The sequence below is a fragment of the Acyrthosiphon pisum genome, chromosome A1 (genome assembly GCF_005508785.2).
Source record: "Acyrthosiphon pisum isolate AL4f chromosome A1, pea_aphid_22Mar2018_4r6ur, whole genome shotgun sequence".
Lineage (NCBI taxonomy): Eukaryota > Metazoa > Arthropoda > Insecta > Hemiptera > Aphididae > Acyrthosiphon > Acyrthosiphon pisum.
This window is the reverse complement of record NC_042494.1, coordinates 27,708,728-27,731,247: the sequence shown is the minus strand read 5'-3', so window position 1 is coordinate 27,731,247 and position 22,520 is coordinate 27,708,728. Positions and strand designations below refer to the sequence as shown.

General features: G+C 30.6%; 1 protein-coding gene across 3 annotated transcripts in view; it reads left to right on the top strand.

Moving 5' to 3' along the window:
* LOC100163050 (Kv channel-interacting protein 4) overlaps nucleotides 1-22,520 on the top strand; it is a 167,028-nt gene that overhangs the window by 51,246 nt on the left and 93,262 nt on the right. For 2 of the 3 annotated variants that reach the window (XM_029486882.1, XM_029486881.1), the window contains exons 2-4: nucleotides 13,863-14,558; nucleotides 18,453-18,644; nucleotides 18,727-18,800. In XM_029486882.1, coding sequence (XP_029342742.1) covers nucleotides 14,153-14,558; nucleotides 18,453-18,644; nucleotides 18,727-18,800 — 672 coding nt within the window. In that variant the 5' untranslated portion in view covers nucleotides 13,863-14,152. The remainder of the gene's footprint in view (nucleotides 1-13,862; nucleotides 14,559-18,452; nucleotides 18,645-18,726; nucleotides 18,801-22,520) is intronic. The other variant, XM_003245921.4, reaches the window with a different exon arrangement.

Below are 22,520 nucleotides of genomic sequence, written 5' to 3'. Positions count from 1 at the left end.
TAATTTACCCGACATTGGCGCCATAGTCTATAATATTATATAATATACGAATTGGTATCGACGAATTTTCATTTCAGTAATTAAATATTAAAACTATAGTTGAACAATTATTATACAATCAACTGAATTGATTTCCTTCCCGTTTTATATAGACTTAAAAGTGTCTAGACTTAGACTCTATAATACCACATAGGGTGATTAAAACGTTTGTGTTATTAGTCAAACTATTAATTATTCAATTATTCAAGTATAAGCAATACCATAAACATAATAATATTTCGTATTTGTCAATACTAATAATAATAAAATAGGTATAAAACAATAGACTAATCTATATAGTATATGTATATTTAAAACACAAAAATTGTTTCTATCTAGCTATGTTCTTTATGCATTCCCGCGCGTTCGTCCGATTGCGATGAAATTTGGTACAGAGATATAGATTAGACCTTGGTAAAGAAGATACATTTTGTCACAAAAAATGTAAATAAGAGGTCCAACCCGGGAAGATTCTCAAACAGTGATTTTGAGATTAACGATGGAAAATTTTGTTTATAAATGGTTGCTATTGGTTTTAATGATAATAATAATTATTATTAATGCGATAAGCCTGTGTATTTCAGTACAGAAAGTGTCGAGTTTGAACCACGGTTATGGTGGACCTTGTTTTTTGCATTTTTTGATACTTTAGAGTCAAATTATACACTCACGTACTCACCACAGGTATGGATTGCCCACAGGTATAGCAAAAACCATTTTTATGCGTACCTTAGATGATGAGTGTATGAGAATATGTTGGCAATATAAATATGTTGTTGCATTGAATCATCCGCTGAAAGAATAATTGAGTAGTTCTATAATATCAATAGTGTATTCATTAGTCGATGGACATAATAATCTAAAGAATGAAACAGTGTAAACTATTTTACTTTTCAACTGCCAACGGAGTAATGATAGTGAAGTTGTGTTTCATGACTTTTTCCGAAATAATATGTCACCATTGATCAGTTGATTTTTAAAAAGAAAAAAAATGTTCTCTTGCTCCATACTTCAGTTACTGTGATGCACCTTCAACTTTTGCACACGTGGAATTTTTCATCCCTCAAGCAATGTTGATTTATAGTCGAGTTGTTATTTTTTCTACGATATATTATTACAGCACAATTAATTACTTTAATATATCACATTTCACAGACAACAGTGTGTATATTTCGAAATTTCTACCGAAGCTTATCCGTCCATGAACTAATAGAATGAAATGATAAAATTAATATCAATATTAAATATCAAACATCGAACATGCGTGTTTTCTATTTCCATACACTCGATAACATTTTAAATCGATTTACCGACGGCGGGTGTGATTCTCGACTGATACCACATGCCATACAACTATACAAGTAGAGAGTGATATGTTTATAATTTTTTTGCTCATAAATCGGCCTAAGGCGTGTTTCGAAAATCCTTTTAGCTGATGTGTTTTCGGGGCGATTTCAGCAAAAAATAAAAAAACAAACAAATCGTGTTTGGCATAGCAAATGACACGTTTAAAAAAATATTTTACCGGGAAAAAAGCAGTGGAAAAAATGTTTATTTCGGCATTGTAGTTAAAATGAATTATGACCGATTACGCGATAAATCTAACGTGTTGATATTATCATAACGCTTTGAATTAAAAACCGGAGCGTGACTAATTGTGAAAAACCATCAGACCGCTGGGGTGTTCAATTTTGTTGAATTTTTTTTACGTTTATTTTATACAATATTATTGTAACTGCACGCTTTTTGTGTACACCGGTCCGGTCGGATAATAAGTCGATATAATATAGTGGCGAGCCAACCACTAATAGTATATTATTATATTCAAATTCGAAACGTTATTCATCGGAATGGCAAAAAAGGAAGTCGACCGCATCGCGTGTGGTATTTATTGGTCGTTAAATTTAGGCACTCCGACCCCGTCCAGCGGCCCAGGGATGGATTAAACGGGCATCTACCAACCCCCCCCCCCCCCCAAGTGTAAGTTTTTCAAAAATGAATGGAATAAATCAAAAATATTTGCAATATGTACTAGAATAATATATTGTATTATGATTTAGGAGTAGTATCCCGTGTATGACAATGAATAATCGATTGTAATAATATAAATTCAGAAATAATATTATTTTATTAATATACCTTCTGTTATTAAATAATATTTTTATTATGATTATTTTTAGTATAAGAACCAGATAAGTAGATAACGAAAACAAAATCATCTGTATAAGAGAATAAAGATTACAGTACAGTGTAGTCAACACTACATTAATTTATCCAAGATATATTATATAAACGATAAATTTAATTTATCTTTTATCTCGATAAATAGGTACTTACTAATATTATGAATGTAAAATGTGTATGAAATAAATTTATAATTTAAGCGATCATTGGTAAGAAAAATTTACATTTCTGCATATAGCAATATAGATAATATCTGTATAAAGGATTATTATATTTATCTGACTTAACGTGTTTCGTAACATTATCTCCATGAAACTACGAAATTAGGAAAGTAGGAACCAATAAAGCAAAAACGATAGTAAAATACATTTTTGTTCAAAATTAACATAAAAATAATATTATAAAAAAAAAAATTAACGGGCCCATGGTTATAATTGTAGGGTAAAGGCGCGGAAAATGTCCCGTTTCAATAATGTAGTAGATATTAATTAAAATAACACAACGGACGCGCTTATGTGTACATAATATATATTTTAATAAGACAGTGACCTTAAACTTATGATTGTCCCAATATAACTTAACCTGCGGTATTATAATTTATAGTACCAGTCATTCTCAAAAATAATTTTCGAAAATCTCATTTGACCGTCCGGATATAATGGATATATTATGCAGCCGTCGCTTTCATTTACGGTTCAAGTTATTTTTGTATGTATTAAAAGCAATCGAAAACATTACCACAGTGATTTCCGTCATTTGAGTTTTATGTTTATATAATTTTTAAGCATTCTCACCGAAAAGTCAGAACAAGACAATCATCCTTCAGTGTCTATTATAGCGGTAACCTTAAATTCACCAGGGAACTGAAATCATTTCACCTAATTTATTGTTTCGCTGTCGGGATATTTATTTATAATATAAGAGTTTTTGTGTCAATCATGTTATAATATTATCTGACGCACATTACCTAAACAATATAATTTGTCGCAACAAGTTTTTTTTTGCGATTACAATATTACGAATTAATCGGATCGCACGATTTGGATGTGTGTTTAACTACAAGCCGACTGCGACGTCTGGAGTGCTTCTATATGTTCACATTGATTAAACGCATTTTGAAAAAGCATTTCACATAAATAAGTAATGTGCAATAACGACAGTAATTCTAATAAATAATAATGCTTTTCACGATAAGCCAGTGAACGCAGTGTCGATCGGGCAACCGACTAGAAATCTGTTGAACGTGTGCTTAAAAACGTCTGCTCCAATGAATCATTCATCACGCGGAAGCCACAAAAATTGATTTTGCAGTCTTTTGTGTAAATGGATTTTGTTATGAATGTGCCAGTTATTTCCGATGGGCCTGTAATCCATAAGTTTTGTTATTTTTGCCGCTGGAAACATTCTATATTAGCTAAGAATTCAGTTGAAAGAGGCGATATTTAATCCGATAGGAATGATGGTTTCTGTACATTTTTTTTCAGAAAATAATTTATCATTCGATCAAATAATTTTTCGTCGATTCTTTGTGTCAAAAAAAAAAAATATATATATATATGTATATTAATAAATATACACTAGGTCGCGATGTGAGAAATTTGTCTCTATGTGAAAAATTAGGCACTTTTCAATAGGACAGACTGTTTGGGAATAATTAGTTTTTATTCAATCAACCAGCTTATTTTCAGGAATATTATAAAAATTACTAACTACATACAATAAATCATAATACGTATTCGTCATTAGGTATTTAATAACAAACAATTAATACAAGTTTTCTGTACCAAATATAATAACTAATAATAAATGAAAATTATGTATCACTGGCTGACGACTGCATAAAAAAATTGATTAATTTAATGGGTTCACTAAAATTGAATGGAGCTTACTATATTGATTCATCAAATGTTTAGTGATTGTTTAGGCATATTAAAAAATAAGTTTACGAAAATATAATGTATTATATTCCGTATTATTTTTATGATTATTTTATAATTAATTTGGTTACTGGCCAAACCGTTGTCAGCTTCTGCGTAATAAGCTTTAGATTAATCCGACCGATTGGATAAAAAAACTAATTATTCAACTAATTAAATTGCCTTGTCTTTTTGCAGAGAGACGAATTTCTTATATAGCTACCATTAGTTTTGAGTGTTTTGACTTCAGTTTGAAATTTAAACTAATTAAAATAATTTTATAACAAACAAAGAAAATTGAATAAAAATGTTTGAATCGCGTAAATAACTCGTTCCGCAATAAAAAATAAACCACAACATTTTTCCAACTAAATTTATAACCAGATTTAAATTTGAAATGTATTTAATATCGATCGTAGACCATTTTATTATTATAAAATACTGCATGATCACTGAGCTATAGTTTATATTCACACATATTTAATCGGATGGCTTATTTATACAGTGATACTTGCACAGTTTAACAGTTAAACCAATGTTTCTGTAATTAAATTTACGGAGTGTTGAATTTCGAGAAAGCTGTTTTTCCACTCATACGTAGCAGCTGTTATGTACAATTTTCTGCGCGCTCTGTTATTTAGTTGAGATGTTTCCTGTAAAAAATGTATACAAATCTCACAAAAATAATTCTAACTATTATAATTGGACTTATCCGCGTTCCAAGTTTCAAACACGGCGGTGACTCTTTGTTCCGGAACTGTGTAAGTGAACTTCTATTGTGCGCTGAACTTGTAGTATACACTTTTTAATTTTAAATTTCTCGTGAAAAAATACCTGCAGTGCAACAAGAATAATAAAAAAAAAAACATCTATAGAAGATTTTTTATATAATATTCAAATCGATGAGAAAGGTATTATTTAATGTCCAAATAGCTAATTTATAAGTTGGTTGGTGTAAAATATGTACTGCAGTATACGGGTTGTGGTGCCTTAAACATTGTTTTTGTTTTTACTTCAGAATAAATCGTGTTGGTTTTTTTTATCTTGAAACAAAATATTCTAGATTTACATTTATATAAATAGGATATTTGGTAGTGGAATGATGTAGCGATTTCGCCGGTTTAAGTACATCATTCGACCGAACTTATTCATTTCAAACAGCAACAACAAAAAATAACCTCTTCGGTCAAACAATACTGAGTTTCAAATATATATATGATAATATACAGCAACTACTTCTCTTATTATCAGCAACAAAACCCATTTATGTATAATCTTCGTTTTGTTTTCGTCAATTCTTTTGCCATTTAAAACGCGACGAAAACCGCCGTTCTTTTACAACATTTCATATTGTTCTATCCACAATGTTAAATCTAAAACGCTAAACTAATAAGTATATTATGTATGAATGCAGCACCGAGCTCGTCCCTTATTTTGTACGGTTTTTCCTCGAAGTGTTCTTTTGATACTTTTTTCAATGCAGCGACATATAATGTCTTTTATACGTAATATTATTATTAAAAAAAACAATTAAGTATTATGAAGCAGGAAACAATGTGTTAATTAATGTCTGATACTAGTAGATACTGTAAAATAACTAATTAGATGATTCAATGTTACAATAAGTTGACACCCCCGCTTTGAGCTATCAACTTAACCGACGTCAATATTTTGCAATTGATTTGCAACAATTTTCAACACCCATTTTCAAGAACATGTTGGTAGGTACGCACTACAGAACACAACTACTCAAGTACAATGATTGCAGCGCGGACCGTTGAACGGATAATTTAATAAAATGTTAGTGTGCGCATATCATAGTACGTACCTATGTTATGCATTCACGGTGGGTTGCGAGAGTTAAATACGTTCTAGAGGTAAAACTATATGGTTTTCCCCCCATACTTTAAGTAAAATATCTTAGACTACAGTGTTTCCCGCAGCGCGTTACACGAGAAGTCGGCTGGTTATCGTTTCCACCACGTATTGTTTGTATTTCAGAAGCAATAAGTATAATAATCGGTTGATAACATTGAAAGTCGGCAATTATCGATTTTGAATTCGGCGGGTAAACTCAAATAATGCTTGTAATAAAAAAAAAAAATACTTTCAATCCAATCGTCAACTGCAGGGGTGATCTCGTATTTCTGTTACGTACGTGTTCGTTTCCATATTTTAACTCTTTGGTTTTTTTCATAAGTTACAGAAAGTTTTCAGTTGTAATAGTACTACCATGCCATGTTATAATTTATTTATAACATATTTACATATTTTACAATTTAGAAGAATGGTTTTATACTATACAAATGATAAAACTTAAAAAGTAAAGTCTATTATTATTTTTTTTTTCAAATATTTATTTCTATAAAAAATATAATTCAGGTCATTTTCACAAAACATAACTAAATCGGAATGCATTTCTATTGATAATTGAAACACTTTATTAAAAATTTGTTGGCAATCATTGATACAGGTGGAGAATAGGTACTCTCTATGTAATAATATATGTCAGTATGAAATACAAATTTAAACTCCCGGTGGTGTTACGAAAAACAATTTCTTTGAAATATTCTTGACACATTCAATACAATGATCAATTATTTTATCAAAATAGTTGAATACTTGTAAAAAAAAAAATTAATTAAGTAAACACATTTAAACTGCAACCATATAATTATCGTACATACTTTGTACATTATTTATTATTCTATGCACTACGTTATCGGTATAAATGCTAAAATTGCATTATTCATGGAATCTTACGAAAGACTAAATAGTTATAATAACATGTAACAAGATGCACAATTTTAATTCTATAATAAATTGTAAAATATTTTTTTATGGATGTAGTAGGTACAAAAAATTACAGACATACTGATTATGAATAAAAGTATATATTTTTTAATTACGGTGGTTTGTAATAATCTCCATCATTGCTGGGTTGCTCACAGCTCATAATATTATTTTATCGTTTTTACCTCTCTAACTCGTGTAGACGTCACTAATTTTTGACGACGCCGTAAGACAAAAGAAATCTATTCTCAGCGTGTTTGCGTGCAAACAAAACACAAGTGAGTGTGTAATGAATAATTAAATAACCAAACAATCTCGTTGTACATTTGTTAACCCTTTCGTTTTATGTACGCAAATAAAAGGTGTGCGCAGATTTCGTCTCGTTCTACAAGAGAACATTTAGGATTCATGTGCACCTTAAAACGTAAAGTCACGGGACAGCTAGTTACCATTTGGTAGCAGCTAGGGGTAAATGGTTCAGGTCAGGTTAGTTTGCACGTGCGCTCGACTTATGATTATTTTGGCCTCTACAGTAAAAGTCTTATAAAATATTTCCACTAGGACTGTTTACGTGACAAATTCAACGCGTAAATATAATGCCAGGAAAGCTTAAATGCGGTGGGAATAAAGATTATGTTTCTTAAATTCGTTCAAAATAATAATTGTTTTTATTTTTAAAATAGTCGGCTTAAATTAATTTGAAAAAAGTTGTTTAGATTTAAGAACATAAGATTGTTGTACACAACTCTTTCTAAATTATATTCAACTTGGGAAAACACTATGATTAAAATATAAAAATACATGGTCTTCAAACAACGGCCTCTTCTAGCCTAAACCCGAAGTAATAATAAATTAGGTCAAGAAGATTCTTTGGTTAAAATCATAAAAATAATATTATAAGCCTGAATAACTTACACAAATTATAGTAAATTGCATAAAATAAAGAAAGTTTGACTTATTTACTGTACATGTTTGTATGTTGTTTAACAAATATAGTAATACTATGTTTCTGCTGAAAAGAATAGTCATGAAATATTTTTTTTACTTTAGTCATCACTGTTACTTAAATGATACTGAAGTTTTTTTTTTGGATTGTGGTCGGTTGAAGAAAACGTTAAGTATATCATCTTTGAACGAAAATGGCTGAGGTCCAGGTCCCAGGATAGCGGTTTCTTGTGATAGTGAACATTAAATCAATGATAAATCATCGTATTCTAAGTATGATTAAGAGCTGAACTCGGTCAGAATTGCACTTGCTTATAATTTGAAAATGTTTCGTACTTTCCCGAGGGTTTTTTCTTTCGCCCATAGAGAAATACTTACTGAGAAAACCAAAAATTTTCCTTTTAAAAATATACTTGAGATACGATATACAAAACGTCACGAGTGTACTACATAGTCAACACGAAATACTTTGAGCCCTAATTTTAATTGAAAAGGTATTTGCAGAAAAATGTGACAATAATAATAATAATGACTCGATAAAATAAAAAATTACTAACAGAATTTATATTAAATTAGTAATAATTGTTATCCTCGTATAACTTTATCACAAACAATAAAAATAGAATTATTAATGACACATATAAACATTAAACGTGCGATATGAAATGTATGTTTTATCTATAACTTTATACAAACTATTTATTTTTTACAGCCGTAGACGTTTAGTTACGGAGGTATTACAGCATTTTATTTCAACATTTGTATAATTTAGACATAATATGCAAATATTTTCGTTGATGGTAAATGCAAAATAAATAAAACCGAAAAGTTATTTTACTGTAAAGAGTACCTACTGTGAGTGCTTATACCTATTATACTGTATGATAAATTATTTATGACTGAATTTTTGCAATCCATTTAGAATTTTAGACAATCATGTAGTATGCGTATATATATATTTTTTTAAATAATCAGTGAAATTGCTCTGCTGAAGGTATAGATGCCGATTGTTGAGTAGGGTATTGTAATGAATAATATTTTTAATTTGAATTCAATCGTAAATCATGGTATACGATAAGAAAATGATTCTGTGAGCCTTGATTTAGATGAATGTTGTACAAATTTGATATTAAAGCCCTCATAAAAGATAAATATGGCTTAACAAAAATTCTTTAATATCACGAGAAATCTTGCATTACATTTTTGAACTACAAAATACTTTGCTCATTTCAAGATTTTACGAAATTTGTCAGAATTTGAAATTCAAATGCTTACAAAAAAACAATTAAACAATTTCAAATCTATACATAAAATTATTTTGAAATTGTTTTATGTTTTTACAATGCATAAAATATAAACATGTTATTAACATTTAAAGTTCTGGTTATTCGTTTTTATAATTATAACAAGAAAACTGGTTTCGCATAAATATAATATACCTACATATACACGTTTTTTAAAAATTATTTTGTTCGTTTCTTCCTTAGATTTTAAAAAAAATATAAATTTTTACTTTTAACCCCCTTCTCCTCCTTCTCCCTAAAACCAATTCACTACCAGAAACAACCCTCAAAATATTGAAAAATTCTACTGCTACAAAAAAAAAAACTCTCTTCATTGTAAAACCAATACGTTCATCGCTCCGCTCAGAATCTAAAATATTAAATAGCAATAGGTATTTAAATACAAAACCCTTTACATTAAACTTAATAACGTATTTTAAAACATTTGATATTTTGTAAGTTATTTTATATAAATAATCATATTAAAATATACCGATAACTGTTATTACCAATTTATATGAATCATATAATATTATGTAAACCGTTTAAATAGGTATTATCATAAATCCATATACGTTGGTACAAAACTATAAGATTTTATTTTTGTGAAATATGCTTTGACAGTAATAACAAAATATAATTAATTTTGTATCTTAATTACATTCATCTCTTTATGGCATTTTCAAGTGCATTGCGTAAAATGGATTGTACAAAGTTTATAACAGTAAAACCATTACATTTAATCGCTTTATTGTTTTGAGAGTAAATTATGTTTAGAGAAGAAATCGTAAAGTGTACACACACAAATAGTTTTCAATATAAAATGTTAAAAATGTCTAAACTAATATATATCATTCTGAGTTTTGATGAAAAAAAAGTTATTCAATATGACTTACCTATCTACCTATAGGATAAAGATAATTTTAGTGCAGTGTCGTAAATTATTAATTGGTTTTTAATAGTTTTAATATCGTTATAATAATTTGTTCACGTTACAATTAATCGTTTTTTGTACTTTTTATACGAATATAATTTTCATGTAATATACGTATGTATAGGTACTAACTTTGGTAAGAATATGACGTGACATTTCCAAAAGAAAGTAACTTTGATAACAAGATGCCTTACATTATGATAAAGAAAAAAAACAGATTAGTCGTAATGAGTCTTTTTTTCTTTTTACAAAAACTTATCTTCAAGAGTTATGTGGCTATAATTATAATTGTTCAACTGTTTGGACGCCACAATGATTAATTCATGTTGTTTTCACGTGAAAAAATGAGTAAAAATACACGGCGAAACTCGCACAGGAAATAAATATTGCTTGTACGCGTATCACGTGGTAAAATAAAAAAAAATAAAAATTATTATTGTCTTCAAACGGTTGGCTCTTGGAAAAATATAATGTATTTCTTATACTTAAGCATGCCAATCACCAATGGTGAAGCATTATTATAATTTAATACACATTCACGTTGATATACGTTTGGATGTACCATGTACCTATATTTATAGTACATATAAATATATCACATACATATACGTGAGCGCGTGCTTAAATAATTAGTTTTGAACGGTAAAAGTTTTAGTTAATCAGTTAATACGTTTTTTTATACTTGTACAAGTTTTAAACGTTATGATAACTAAAAATGTCTCACTATCACATAATTCATTAGTGGCGGTGTTCTGATGTTCGAAAACGCGAAAATTTCTAAAAAGTTTTTAATACACACACACACAAATGCATTAAGTCGTGAAATCACTAAAATTATTCTACTTTTACTATGTAAAATAGGATTTGATAGTTATATTGTCCGGGATTTACCTGCAGGTTGGTCCTTAGTATGGTTTTAATCTGAAATATTATTACGGTAAAAATTGTGACTGTTTCGACAATAATAAATGTTTTTCGTAGTTTTGTGTGTCTATTTATAGATTTAATCTTACTTTACACAACGTTACCACAACCAAAGATGATAGTGCATTGGGTGAAGCCAATAACGGTATAGGTACACGGTATCCTAATTATTTTTGCGTGAAGTGTTAACTCAAAAAATTACGAATGAAATTTAAAGGGAGTAATAATATAGTTGTCCGATGTCAGTTACTCTCGCACTGTAAAGTATGTCGATTTGTGTTGAAACTTGGGTCCGGGCAATGTTATTCACGGAAATTCGTCTGAAATATGAAGGATTTTATTGGCATATTGGATTTATTTTTTATTGCTTAACGAAAATATAAATTAACCTAATATGGAATGCAGTTTATTTTTTTGTTCGACTTACGTAATCGCCCTTATCTGAGATTTATTGATTTGTTATTGGAATCTGAGAGTGGTTCCGGGTTCGCGGAACTGAACAATGTAATGTTCGTTTTAATGTGTATGTGTCACATATAATGTATATGCAATAAAAGGGTGCATGTATTGTTTCCGCAAAAAAATAAAAATAGGTTTTCGTTTCCGCCAAATGTACAGACACCAATGCAGGTCTTTAACCTTTCTTTTATTCGTTACTCATTTTGGTTGTTATTATTATTTCTCAACTCTTTGTCTGACTAATAAAAATATCTCATCATAATATTATTGAAACTTGGAAGTACTCTAAAATACTGTGTTATTACCCGGTATAGTATTTTTGACTTTTTAATGTTATTAACACTTTTGTCTAGGTCACTAAAACTAGATACCTAGAAATAAACATTAATGTCACATTAATACAATTACTTATCTAATACCTACTATTATAATAAATTGCAAGGTTTAAAACACGAACTACTACATGTAGTAGTTCGTGGTTTAAAATATTGAAAGTAGGTTTATCAGTGGCTGAAAATTACTATTTAATATCATGGTGACTGCAGAACGTTCAATATTCGGTTTTACGTGCTATCATATAGTAACATTATACAATTACGTACCTTATATCAAAATGCATATTTCATAGTATCAGAGCTGTACAATTAATGGTTTTGATTATATTGATGAGGTACAAATTTAAGTTTTACAATTCAATAAATTTAATTTAATTTTACATATTTTAGATTATTTATATGTAGCTTATAATTGTTTTGAATTCTGAGCGGAGCGATGAAAATACTCGTTTTACAATCGTGTGTGTTTTTATTTTTTTCATTTTTTTCATTTTTATATCTGTCATCACATTTTGGGGCACCAATTTGGAATGCTTCGATTTTCAACTTCAGCATTTTGTTCAATGGAAAAGTGAATCTAGTTGTGCATTGGGGATACCAAGTTTTAAAATTCCCAGTAGTTTTCAAGTGCTATGAAAACAAAAAAAAAATTAAGGAAATACAGGAAATTTTACCCAAAAACGGTTTATGACAAAATCAAATTTGGTTTTTTGTGTAACTCTAAAACAAATAACTGTAGACACTTGAAGTGTACTCCGTGTTTATTTTATCGTTTTCTATTCTTGATAAAATTTTCAAAATATTTTTACTCATTCTGAGTTGATTACGGATATTTAAAATTTAAAATTTTTCTAAGTTGTGTTTTCAATAAAGATCTATTTGTTGGGTAAAAATTCTTAAAAATGTAATACAAGGCTCTTTACATATTGTTACAATATCAGCTTAAGGGTATTACAAATACATAGGCAAGATTTTTTTTATAAGCTTTTAAACTTAAAATGTTAACATAATTTATCAAGTTGAAAATTTTTAGTTAAAGATTGAAAATTTAAAACAAGGTTGTACGTAAGTAGTTAATTCTTTAACAAAAAAATTTTAAATATATATAGACACGGATTCTTTTTATAGTTATTTTAATTTAAAGTTTGGATTAAATATTGAATAACCAAGAATAAAGATTTTAGTCATATTATACCGCCTACCGTATTGATAGGTAATAAGTAATAACAATATAAATATATTATTATAAAATATCCAAGACTAAAAAACCGTCTCCGCTCAGAACCGTTTTTCGTATACAACAATGTATATACCATAACCGTTATATCATTGAATGAAAATGCATAATACCATCCATTACAGTGATCCACTTGTAACCTACTGTACAGCAGTGCAACATCCAATTACCTGATTGTTTAACTTTAATTTTAATTATTCTTAATGCATATTTTGTAGGAGTAAATATTTACGAATAATTCTGAGTCTTATACAAACGTGTATAATACATTTTTAAAGCGTATCTATTTATTATTTTCAAAATAAACATTTTATATTTTACGCATATATTATTCACTAATTGGTACTTTTGCATAGTATTTCATGGCTATTTATTTAGCCCATTAAAACGCACAGCAACGTAAGACGTAGGTAATAAAATTATCAGACATGACTTGTATCGTCGGGTGCTTGCCTCGTATTAGAATATTTGGACATTTTTGCGAGACATTAGAATGTAATGTACATCAAAGAAAGAAAAGCCAAAAAAAAAAAAAAACAAAAAAAAAAAAAAAATGAAGAATTCTAATCGCGATAAAAAATAATAATTTAAAAAATAAATTTTCGGTTTTTGGACCAGATAAAGTTCGTCCGCTGGTCGCTATTTGATGACTCCTGTGGCTTGGTCACGATGCGTCATTGCCCCATCACTTTATTATCACATAGTATAATATTGTTATTATTATTATAATTTATAGTTATAGACAAAATATGACAATAAGATTATAAAAGTGTGATGTTTATTATTATAAATGTATTATCGTCTTATGATTAGCGTTGACGCGGATACGGACTGGCGGACACTGCGCGGGACCGGTGCGCGCGGGCCGGCGTATAACACGACGTGATCTTATTATAGCAGTCGCGGTAGTAACGCTACCCCTCGAGCACGGCCTACAAGAGGGAACACGACGACGACGGCGGGAGCGGGGGTCGGATCCGTCGGAGACGCGACGGCGGGCGGCCACGCGGCGACCGTGCAGCCCGGCGTGAAAGACGATCGGCTTCGAGGACTTGGAGTGGCCGGACGTGTTCGACGACCGGTTCTACGATGACGACGTGGACATGCGCTTGGCGCGGCCGCAGCCGCTACGGGCGGCCGCTGCCATGGTGAACAGTGGTGCCGGCCGCACCGCTCTCGCTGGCACCGGGCACTACCATCATCACCACCACCATCACCACCTGCAGTCGCAGCCGACCGCCAACCTCCTGCACCACCACCACTATCTGCACCACTACCACCACAACAGCGTGTACTACCGCGGCCGCGCGCACCCGCAGCGCCGGCACAACACTCACCACCACCTCGCGGACAAAACGTCCTACTATCACCACAACCATCACCACCACCGGGGCCAGTCGTCGTCGTCGCCGCCACCACCGTCGTCGCCGTCCACGTCCACCCGGCCGCTCTACAGACGGGTGTACAACTTCATCCGACAGGCGTGGACTGGCGTCAAGTTCTCATTAGGTCAGTCGGTCGGTGGGTCGCCGCCTAACCCTCCCCCTCCACCGACCTAATCTATGCCACTCCAACTAGCAGGCCGACGCATGTACGCTCGAGCCATAGGTTCACAGCTATACGTCGTCTGTCGGATCCGTATGTCTTTTATATTTAGTGCTATGATTGGTCGTTGTAACCGTGGTATCATTCATTATTTAAGGCGCATTCACAGCTACGTCGTGTGTCGTGTCGTGCGAGTGCTTGGTTATTATATGGTTACGGCTGGTAACCAATATGGTTTAAAATTTGAGCAGTAGTCAATTCTTGGTATACTCGGTTGCAACTTGGTTATTACATGATACAAAAAAAGTAATATCCAATCACAATACGATTTGATCGACACGACACGACACACGACGCAGCTGTGAATCCGGCTTTAGAATGTGTTATACCGGGTAATTACCAGAGTTCGGTCAAGTCCAACTTTTGGACACGACAGATGGCGTATCTGTATACCCGGCTTTAGTATGCTTTCTCTCCTGTGACTACGATTTTCAGATATCTTTCTCTTGAGATTTCCCGTACCTATGCGGTTCGTTTGATAAAAATTAAATGTCCTTTGACCGTTCCTTGATCGATCATTAATATTGTTCCTTCTCTGCACGCAATCCAACATCCATCGCTATGCATGCCGTGGACGTTCCACATCGTGTGTCTCAATGTATTTACAACATTTACTCTGTAATTTATTCATTGACCTTACATCGCTCCAAGTTTTTTTTTTACTAGGAACCTTACCTTATAAATAAAGTGCTTTTATACCAAAAACCAAATAGAATCGCTTCCACGGGGAGACTTCTTTCTAGTATATCTTCAAAAAGTTAAACATTTTTACTGTTTTATATTTTATTAGGGACATTGCTATACAAACAAATGTTCTGTTCGTCTAGTTAAATTATTTCAAGTGCAATAATAATTTTTAAAAAAAACCACTAATATTAATATAACAAGTAATTATAATTTAATTAATTTAGTTATAGTTTTCTTTTTTAATATTGTTATCATAATCAATTATTAATGTTACCTGTTGTTGTTTTTAAATTCAAAACTCAATTATTCATAAGTACGGTGTGGGGTATTCCAAACTTGGTTCACTAAAATGTTTCATCAACATACGAAAAAAAAAATTAAAACCCAACGTTACCTACCTAACTAATAATAAGCTCTCCTTAGTTTTAATACAGTTTATACAATTTTTTTAAACTTGTATAATAAGTTTCAGCTTGTATTTGCATGTGATACAATATTACCATATAAGTTGGAAATCGCTTAATTTAATCTTAAAATAAAAGTACAAAACTTTTATGTATAGACGTGAAACTTAAGAAAAAGATACTTAATTTTAAGTTTTTATAATATCAACTAATTACCGTGCTATAATTTGGTTTTCTCGAGTAAAAACGAGTTGAGTCTGCAGAAGGCATTTGCACAAAGTTATCAAGCATTAAATTTACTGATTTTAATATTTTACACACACGCAACGACTTAATAAGCACCAATCAAGGCGATATAAATCCTAATTATTTTCTAAACGACTATACAGGATATTTTACTGCTCTGCTGAACACACGCAAGTTTTCGAACATGAATTTATTTTCATCTCTATACTCACTTTTCGTAATATTGTTTCTCGCCAAAAACTGAAATTTCATATTTCTTGTTTCGATAGTCTACCGGGGTAGACCAACCTCGTTCATATTCTAAGTACTGTATAATATTATATAATACATACTGCCATGTCGTGCCACGGCGGCCGTTATCGAAAGGAGTGCTTCTGATGAGTATAATATTTTACCTCGATTTCCCTACGTAATTGGTAATTCTAATTTCTAATAGGATATCCGAAGGATATAATAATATAACATTTAAACCGCATTAAGTGACGTAGGGTCGTACGGACGATATATTATATAGTTATGATTACACGCGGTTTGTGTGTGTGTGTGTGTGAGGATTTGCGGTGTATAATTATAATTGGTTTTGTAATAAAATATTCAATATCGCCTTTGACGTGAAACGCTGTCCTTTGTTCGACGATGTCGTGGTTTCAATTCGAGCCGGTATTGTATAGTAGATGACATATTATAATAATAATACTAAAGCGCATCTATATACGAAAATATGTCAGTCTATAAAGACTCTCGTTCTGATAAAACCACTAAATACGATTGTCCTCTATCAACGGTGGTCGTATTTTTGTTATAATAATTATTATTTTTGCTGTTGTTGTTGTTGTTGTTGTTACGGTGGCACAGTCACTGAACAAAGTACAAGGAACGCGTAAATTAATCAAAATATGATCCTGGTAGGAAGACGTAACCATATGCGTTCGGAATCATGAAAAAACACGATGAAAATAATGTTATGTTATTTATGAAAATTGTTATCCTCGTCATAACGTTAATGTTAAAAATCAAATAGAAATGCACATTATGGTGGCTCCCGTATAGGTACCTGCATTTTACACATATGCGAATTATACATAATAGTATTCCATGTATTTAGTTCAGTAGTTACGGTGCACAAACGCAGTTCGGACATTTCGCAAGTAGCATAAAATGTTATTTATAAATTATTATAAGTACCTGACGCTTATGGATTGCTTCACCGATATATATATATACATGTATATATATGTATACATAGTACTTAATATTATATTTTAGCAATGAAGCTTCCCATAGCTTCCTATATTATTTGAGTAGGTTGTTACATTTTGTTGCGTTGATTATGGCCATTAATGTTTTTCAACTGTTAACGCAATTAAAATGACACATATGATTAGAACAGTACAAGTATTCTGTTAAATATTTGTCACGTGTTGTTTATGCACAAAACCATAAAATTAAATTAAGCTGATAAACAAACGAAGTATACATAATATAAACTGCAATTCACTATTTCATTCCTAATAATAATAAATAAAAGTAATAATAATCGTTCATGGTTTTTATGACCACTCGTTTAGACTATAATATTTGTTCATGGTTTGTGTAATATTACGACCGTAATAAGTTTGACCAATACCATTTAAACGCATAAAATAAAAAAGGTACACTACATTTAAATCACAAAAATTTCAAACTATGCCATCGCCATGAAGATACATTAATATATATTATGTATAATAATATTATATTATATCGATCGATTTGAATGCTTGAATTCCATCTATTCGCTTTAGATTCGTCCACGTTTATAATATACGAGTAAAATAAATGGCAATAAAAAATCCGACATTTCTATAACCTCTTGAAGCATCTAAGCAGTGGCTTACTAGAGCAGATTAAGTTTATAAGCTTTGGCACACTTCAAAACCACCGAATGGTGCTGGCCCATTACGTGGATTGTTTGGTTACTATAATTGAAAGGACGCAGACGCAGCGAAATCACAATAAATTAATTTTCCGATATCGTAAGATTTTCTTTTTTTGTTCTTCTTTCTTTTTTTACGAACCAAATACCACAGCGATGCAAAAACTAAAAAAAAATAAAAAAAACAACTTAAACATAAGTCGCTATACAGGGCCGGGATCGTTGATCAGCACCAGGTCGAGTCGGGTACGCCTCCCGCTTTTTTCAACATTATAGACCGTTAAGTATTGTCGTAATTTGTGTACGGGCGTCTCGGAACGACGGTAAGGTCAAGTGTCAATTTATAATAAAATGCACTGTTTCAGCATGTTTTACGCCGCTTTTAGTTCACGTCGAAATTATTACCATTTTAGCTTGCACGGCATAAATTATATTCGCTGTATAGAATAACCCACAATATTGTTCCACAAATGGAAAATCGGCCATGATTTTTCCGCCGATAATATTAATATATTTTATTAATTATGATGACGTTTTCCGCTTTAGATTCCGAATTTGATGATTTGGAAACACCGCCCAGGTACAGACCCGAAAGCGTACAATACTTTTGCCGGACAACGGGTTTCACGGAATCGGAAATTAAAAAAATTTACCGTAATTTCAAGACAGAATGCCCGACCGGACTTATCAAGGAAGATGCGTTCCGCGGCATTTACTCGCAATTTTTCCCTCAAGGAGGTAACTTCCTACGAAAAAAAAAAACCAATGCCTTATACTGTAATACATTTTCACCGATTTTGTGTTTATTATTCTGTCGCAGCCAACATAAGTCAATACGCTCACTATGTCTTTCAATCGCTGGACCACGAAAGAAACGGCATCCTAAACTTTGAGGTGAGTACAAAACATAACATTATTTTTTCATACTATAGGTACATATAATATTTATTAAATTGACAATGACATCTAACAAATGGTTCACTATAATATCCATACACTATTTTTTTTATTTTACACAAACATTTCTGACAAGTGACTTGATATTTTACCATACACGTTAACTTTAGGTAAGGTTAATCACCTTCGATTTGAATTTGTTTGGATCATATTTTCAAAATGTAATCCACCACAATTACAATAATGCATAACATTTTTTTTTTTACATATTATTAAGATGTACTCATGTTAATAATAATTAGTTATTGCACGTAATTTATAAGCGTCTGTGTCAAAAAAAAAGTGTTTTACATTATATTTTTTATCAACACACCCTTAAAGATAAACAGATTTTTGACGATATTTTTAACCTATCAAGTTTAATAGGTACCGTGTGTTCATTTTGTTTAAAAGACATCATGTTCACACTTGAATATTTGATTTATTCAAAAATAACTGGTAACATATTTATTGGTCCTGCATTATTACATCAATACGTTTATAAGTTTGTAACGTATACTATAGTAGTAGGTATTACAATACCAATTAAAATTAAATTCCAGTAGGTATATAAAATTAAAGTTTACATCGCATATTTTGAAGTTAATTAAGCTTGAAATTACGTCACTTTTACATAATTATTAACTTTATACGAGTTATAATTTAATAAATTTGACTTTGGAAATACGCTTTAATTAGGAACTATATTGTAGTCAAATATACGAAAAATGGCAAAGGGTGGTTGAAAGCGTTGTCTATGTATTTAGTATAAATTACTTAACATTTAAAAAAATTGTTTTATTTTGACCAACAATTTTATTATGGCATGTAAAAAATGGAAAATAAATTCCAATAATATGCCACTTGTCTAACTTCAAAATCGCATCAGGTCGGAATTAAGTTTTACCGAAATTACTATTTGAGTAGGTAGATCAATTTGGTGACATATGTTACATATTATCAATTATGAGCTGTTTCGTTTGATTTGAAAGCGATTATTCATCGCACTTCAAAAACGAATCAGAGTAAAGGGCCCTATGAATTTTATATGTAATGGCTGTAAAGTCATCCTTTATTTTTCATTCTTTATTTTTTTTTATTGTTTTTTTTCCAATCCGTTAGAAAAAAACAATAATGAGGTTTTTCCCAATTTTGACATAAAAACACAATCTACATCTAATTTCCACTAGATTGGTTTTGTATCATAAAAAGTGTCTGAAATGCTTATACAGTTATACGATTGTTATTCCTCAACATTGTATGTTTATTGAAAAATACTACTTTAATAAATCAATCACTCTTTCGTTCTACTTATCGAAATCTTAAGTCATTGATACTATTATAAAGACATAATATTATTAGTATACTCCTATATTAAAATATTAAAAATAAATTTGAGGGGTGATGATATAATAATATGTGATTATCACTGTTATCAACATCCAATATTTTATAATTTTCACTAGGTGCGTTTTTGTTCAGATTTCTACATTATATTCATAGTTATAACTTAAACGTTTGATTAATTATTTAATTATGTTGTAATTTAATGAAAAATAAATTAAATAATACTATCACAGTCCAAAATACGTTAATAGTTTGAAGAACTCAAAATTGTTGTCACTTTATAGGGTATGCTACCACTGGGTACCTTCCCTAACCATAAGATTCGCGTCAACCTATTTTTACTGTCAATTATCAAACATACTTATTGTACATAAAACAAATTGTATAGATTGCAGATATATTTCAATAAAATAAAAAAAAAAGAACTTAAAATTAAAAATTATGGTTTTCCATGGGGACGAATCGCATATTATTTTTTAAAATTACTAATGTCTTACTAATGTCTTTTAATAACGATGACTATTTAGTATTATATTATTACTCTACCTAGTAAATTTCTGTTCAGTTTTCAAGAACTCTTATTAAAATAAAAAGGTTCCTAAAAGTATATCACAATCCTTGGCTTATAAAATATTTTAAGATAATATACGAAATGAAATAAGAAAACGTAATAAGACTTTAAAACGACTTATTAGTTAGCCTTTTTTTTTATAGCACCGCTTTTACTGACAGTGGAGAAAACGCATAGTAAAATTGTAAGTTCGAGGTATACGTAAGGAGGTAAAAGAATATGCGGCGGCAAAGCAGATTTTGTTTGGGGACTTTTGATTGGATGATAAAAACTATAGTGAATTTCGCTCTTCCTCTATGTTATTATAACATTTTTCGTCTTGGTATAGATAATAATTTACTGGAGTTATTTATTGAGCGTAAAGCGAGTACAGCGGAATAACATTCCTAAAAGATATTCTAAAAAAAATTTAATTAATTTTTAAATTGATATTTGAAACCGTTATTCTTATAATTTGTTGAAATGTCTTTAGTCGTCTGATTATAATATATTTTTGCATAATATTTTATAGATGTTAAAACGTAAGCGTTCGACACTTTTGTTCAACGCTGGTAGTAAAAACATTATATTCCGGGAATTATTACGAATAGTAATACAAAATACAAAACTACTGAGTTTTTGATTAGGTATCAATAATTATTCATCTCCATTGATTTCAAAGGTTTTTGTATAACGTTAGAATTTAAATACCAGAGATTTTCTACTCGTAAACGGATTATTGTTAAAAATTATATTTTAATTTTATAATTTAAATTTAATTTTACTTTAAGTTTTTAAAGCTTTAACATCTAGAGTTGTTAATAGTCTACTTTTAGTATGCCTACATAATATATTGGTTGTAGTAAAGATACAAATTACATTTATATACACAGTGCAGTTTTTGTTTAAGTTTATATTATTGAAAAATAGATAAATATAGCTTCAGTGATTTCTTCATTCAGAGCTCGTTGGACTGAGTTTGAGTTGTGTAAGATTTATGCTTTGTGATCAGGACATTTAATACCAATGTGGTCGATCGGTAAGATTTCCTTTCACGTGTCACATGTTTGGCCCGATTCTTTTGTGATGAGTAAGGAGTGAGTTAAATGAGTTAATATCGTATTCTGACTCGGGTGATTGTTATTTCATCTCATCTGTTTAGAGTAAGGGGAAGTTTTCATTTTTTGATGAGAGGTTTCATATTCCTTCATTTTTTTGTGAGTGGTAACAACATAATTCCAATTATTCTACCACGTGGTTGATAGTGTTATCCTTATGTGCCCCTGAGGTTGTGATTAAATTTTATGGATTGTCGAGATGTGGTGACTTTGTTTGATTTTTTTAGTTTATAAAAATTTTAAAACATAGCAGTATTTCATTTTTTAATTTTATTTACTAATTGTTTGCTAATACCGTTGTTGTGATGCGATTCAAAAACCATAAATTCCATGTGTTTATAATTTATCGACGATATTCAGTAACGAGTTTTCCAGAATGTTTTAAGAAACTTTACACCTATGGAAGTTATCAACTAAACATTTTTTAGCTATGGTCTTAAGTTTATGAGATTCATGACACGTTTAATGTCGTTTGAATGTAATCGTTAAACCAATTCGGTAGTTAGGTGTATTGGGCTAATGTGCATTAAATATTTATTTATACGATTGATGAAACTGAATTAATTTCAATAGGCATTAACGATTGCATATTTGCATTTGAACGGTACTGGTCTAGTTGACTCCCGCCAATAAAATATCAGATATAAAAGTGTTTTGACCATC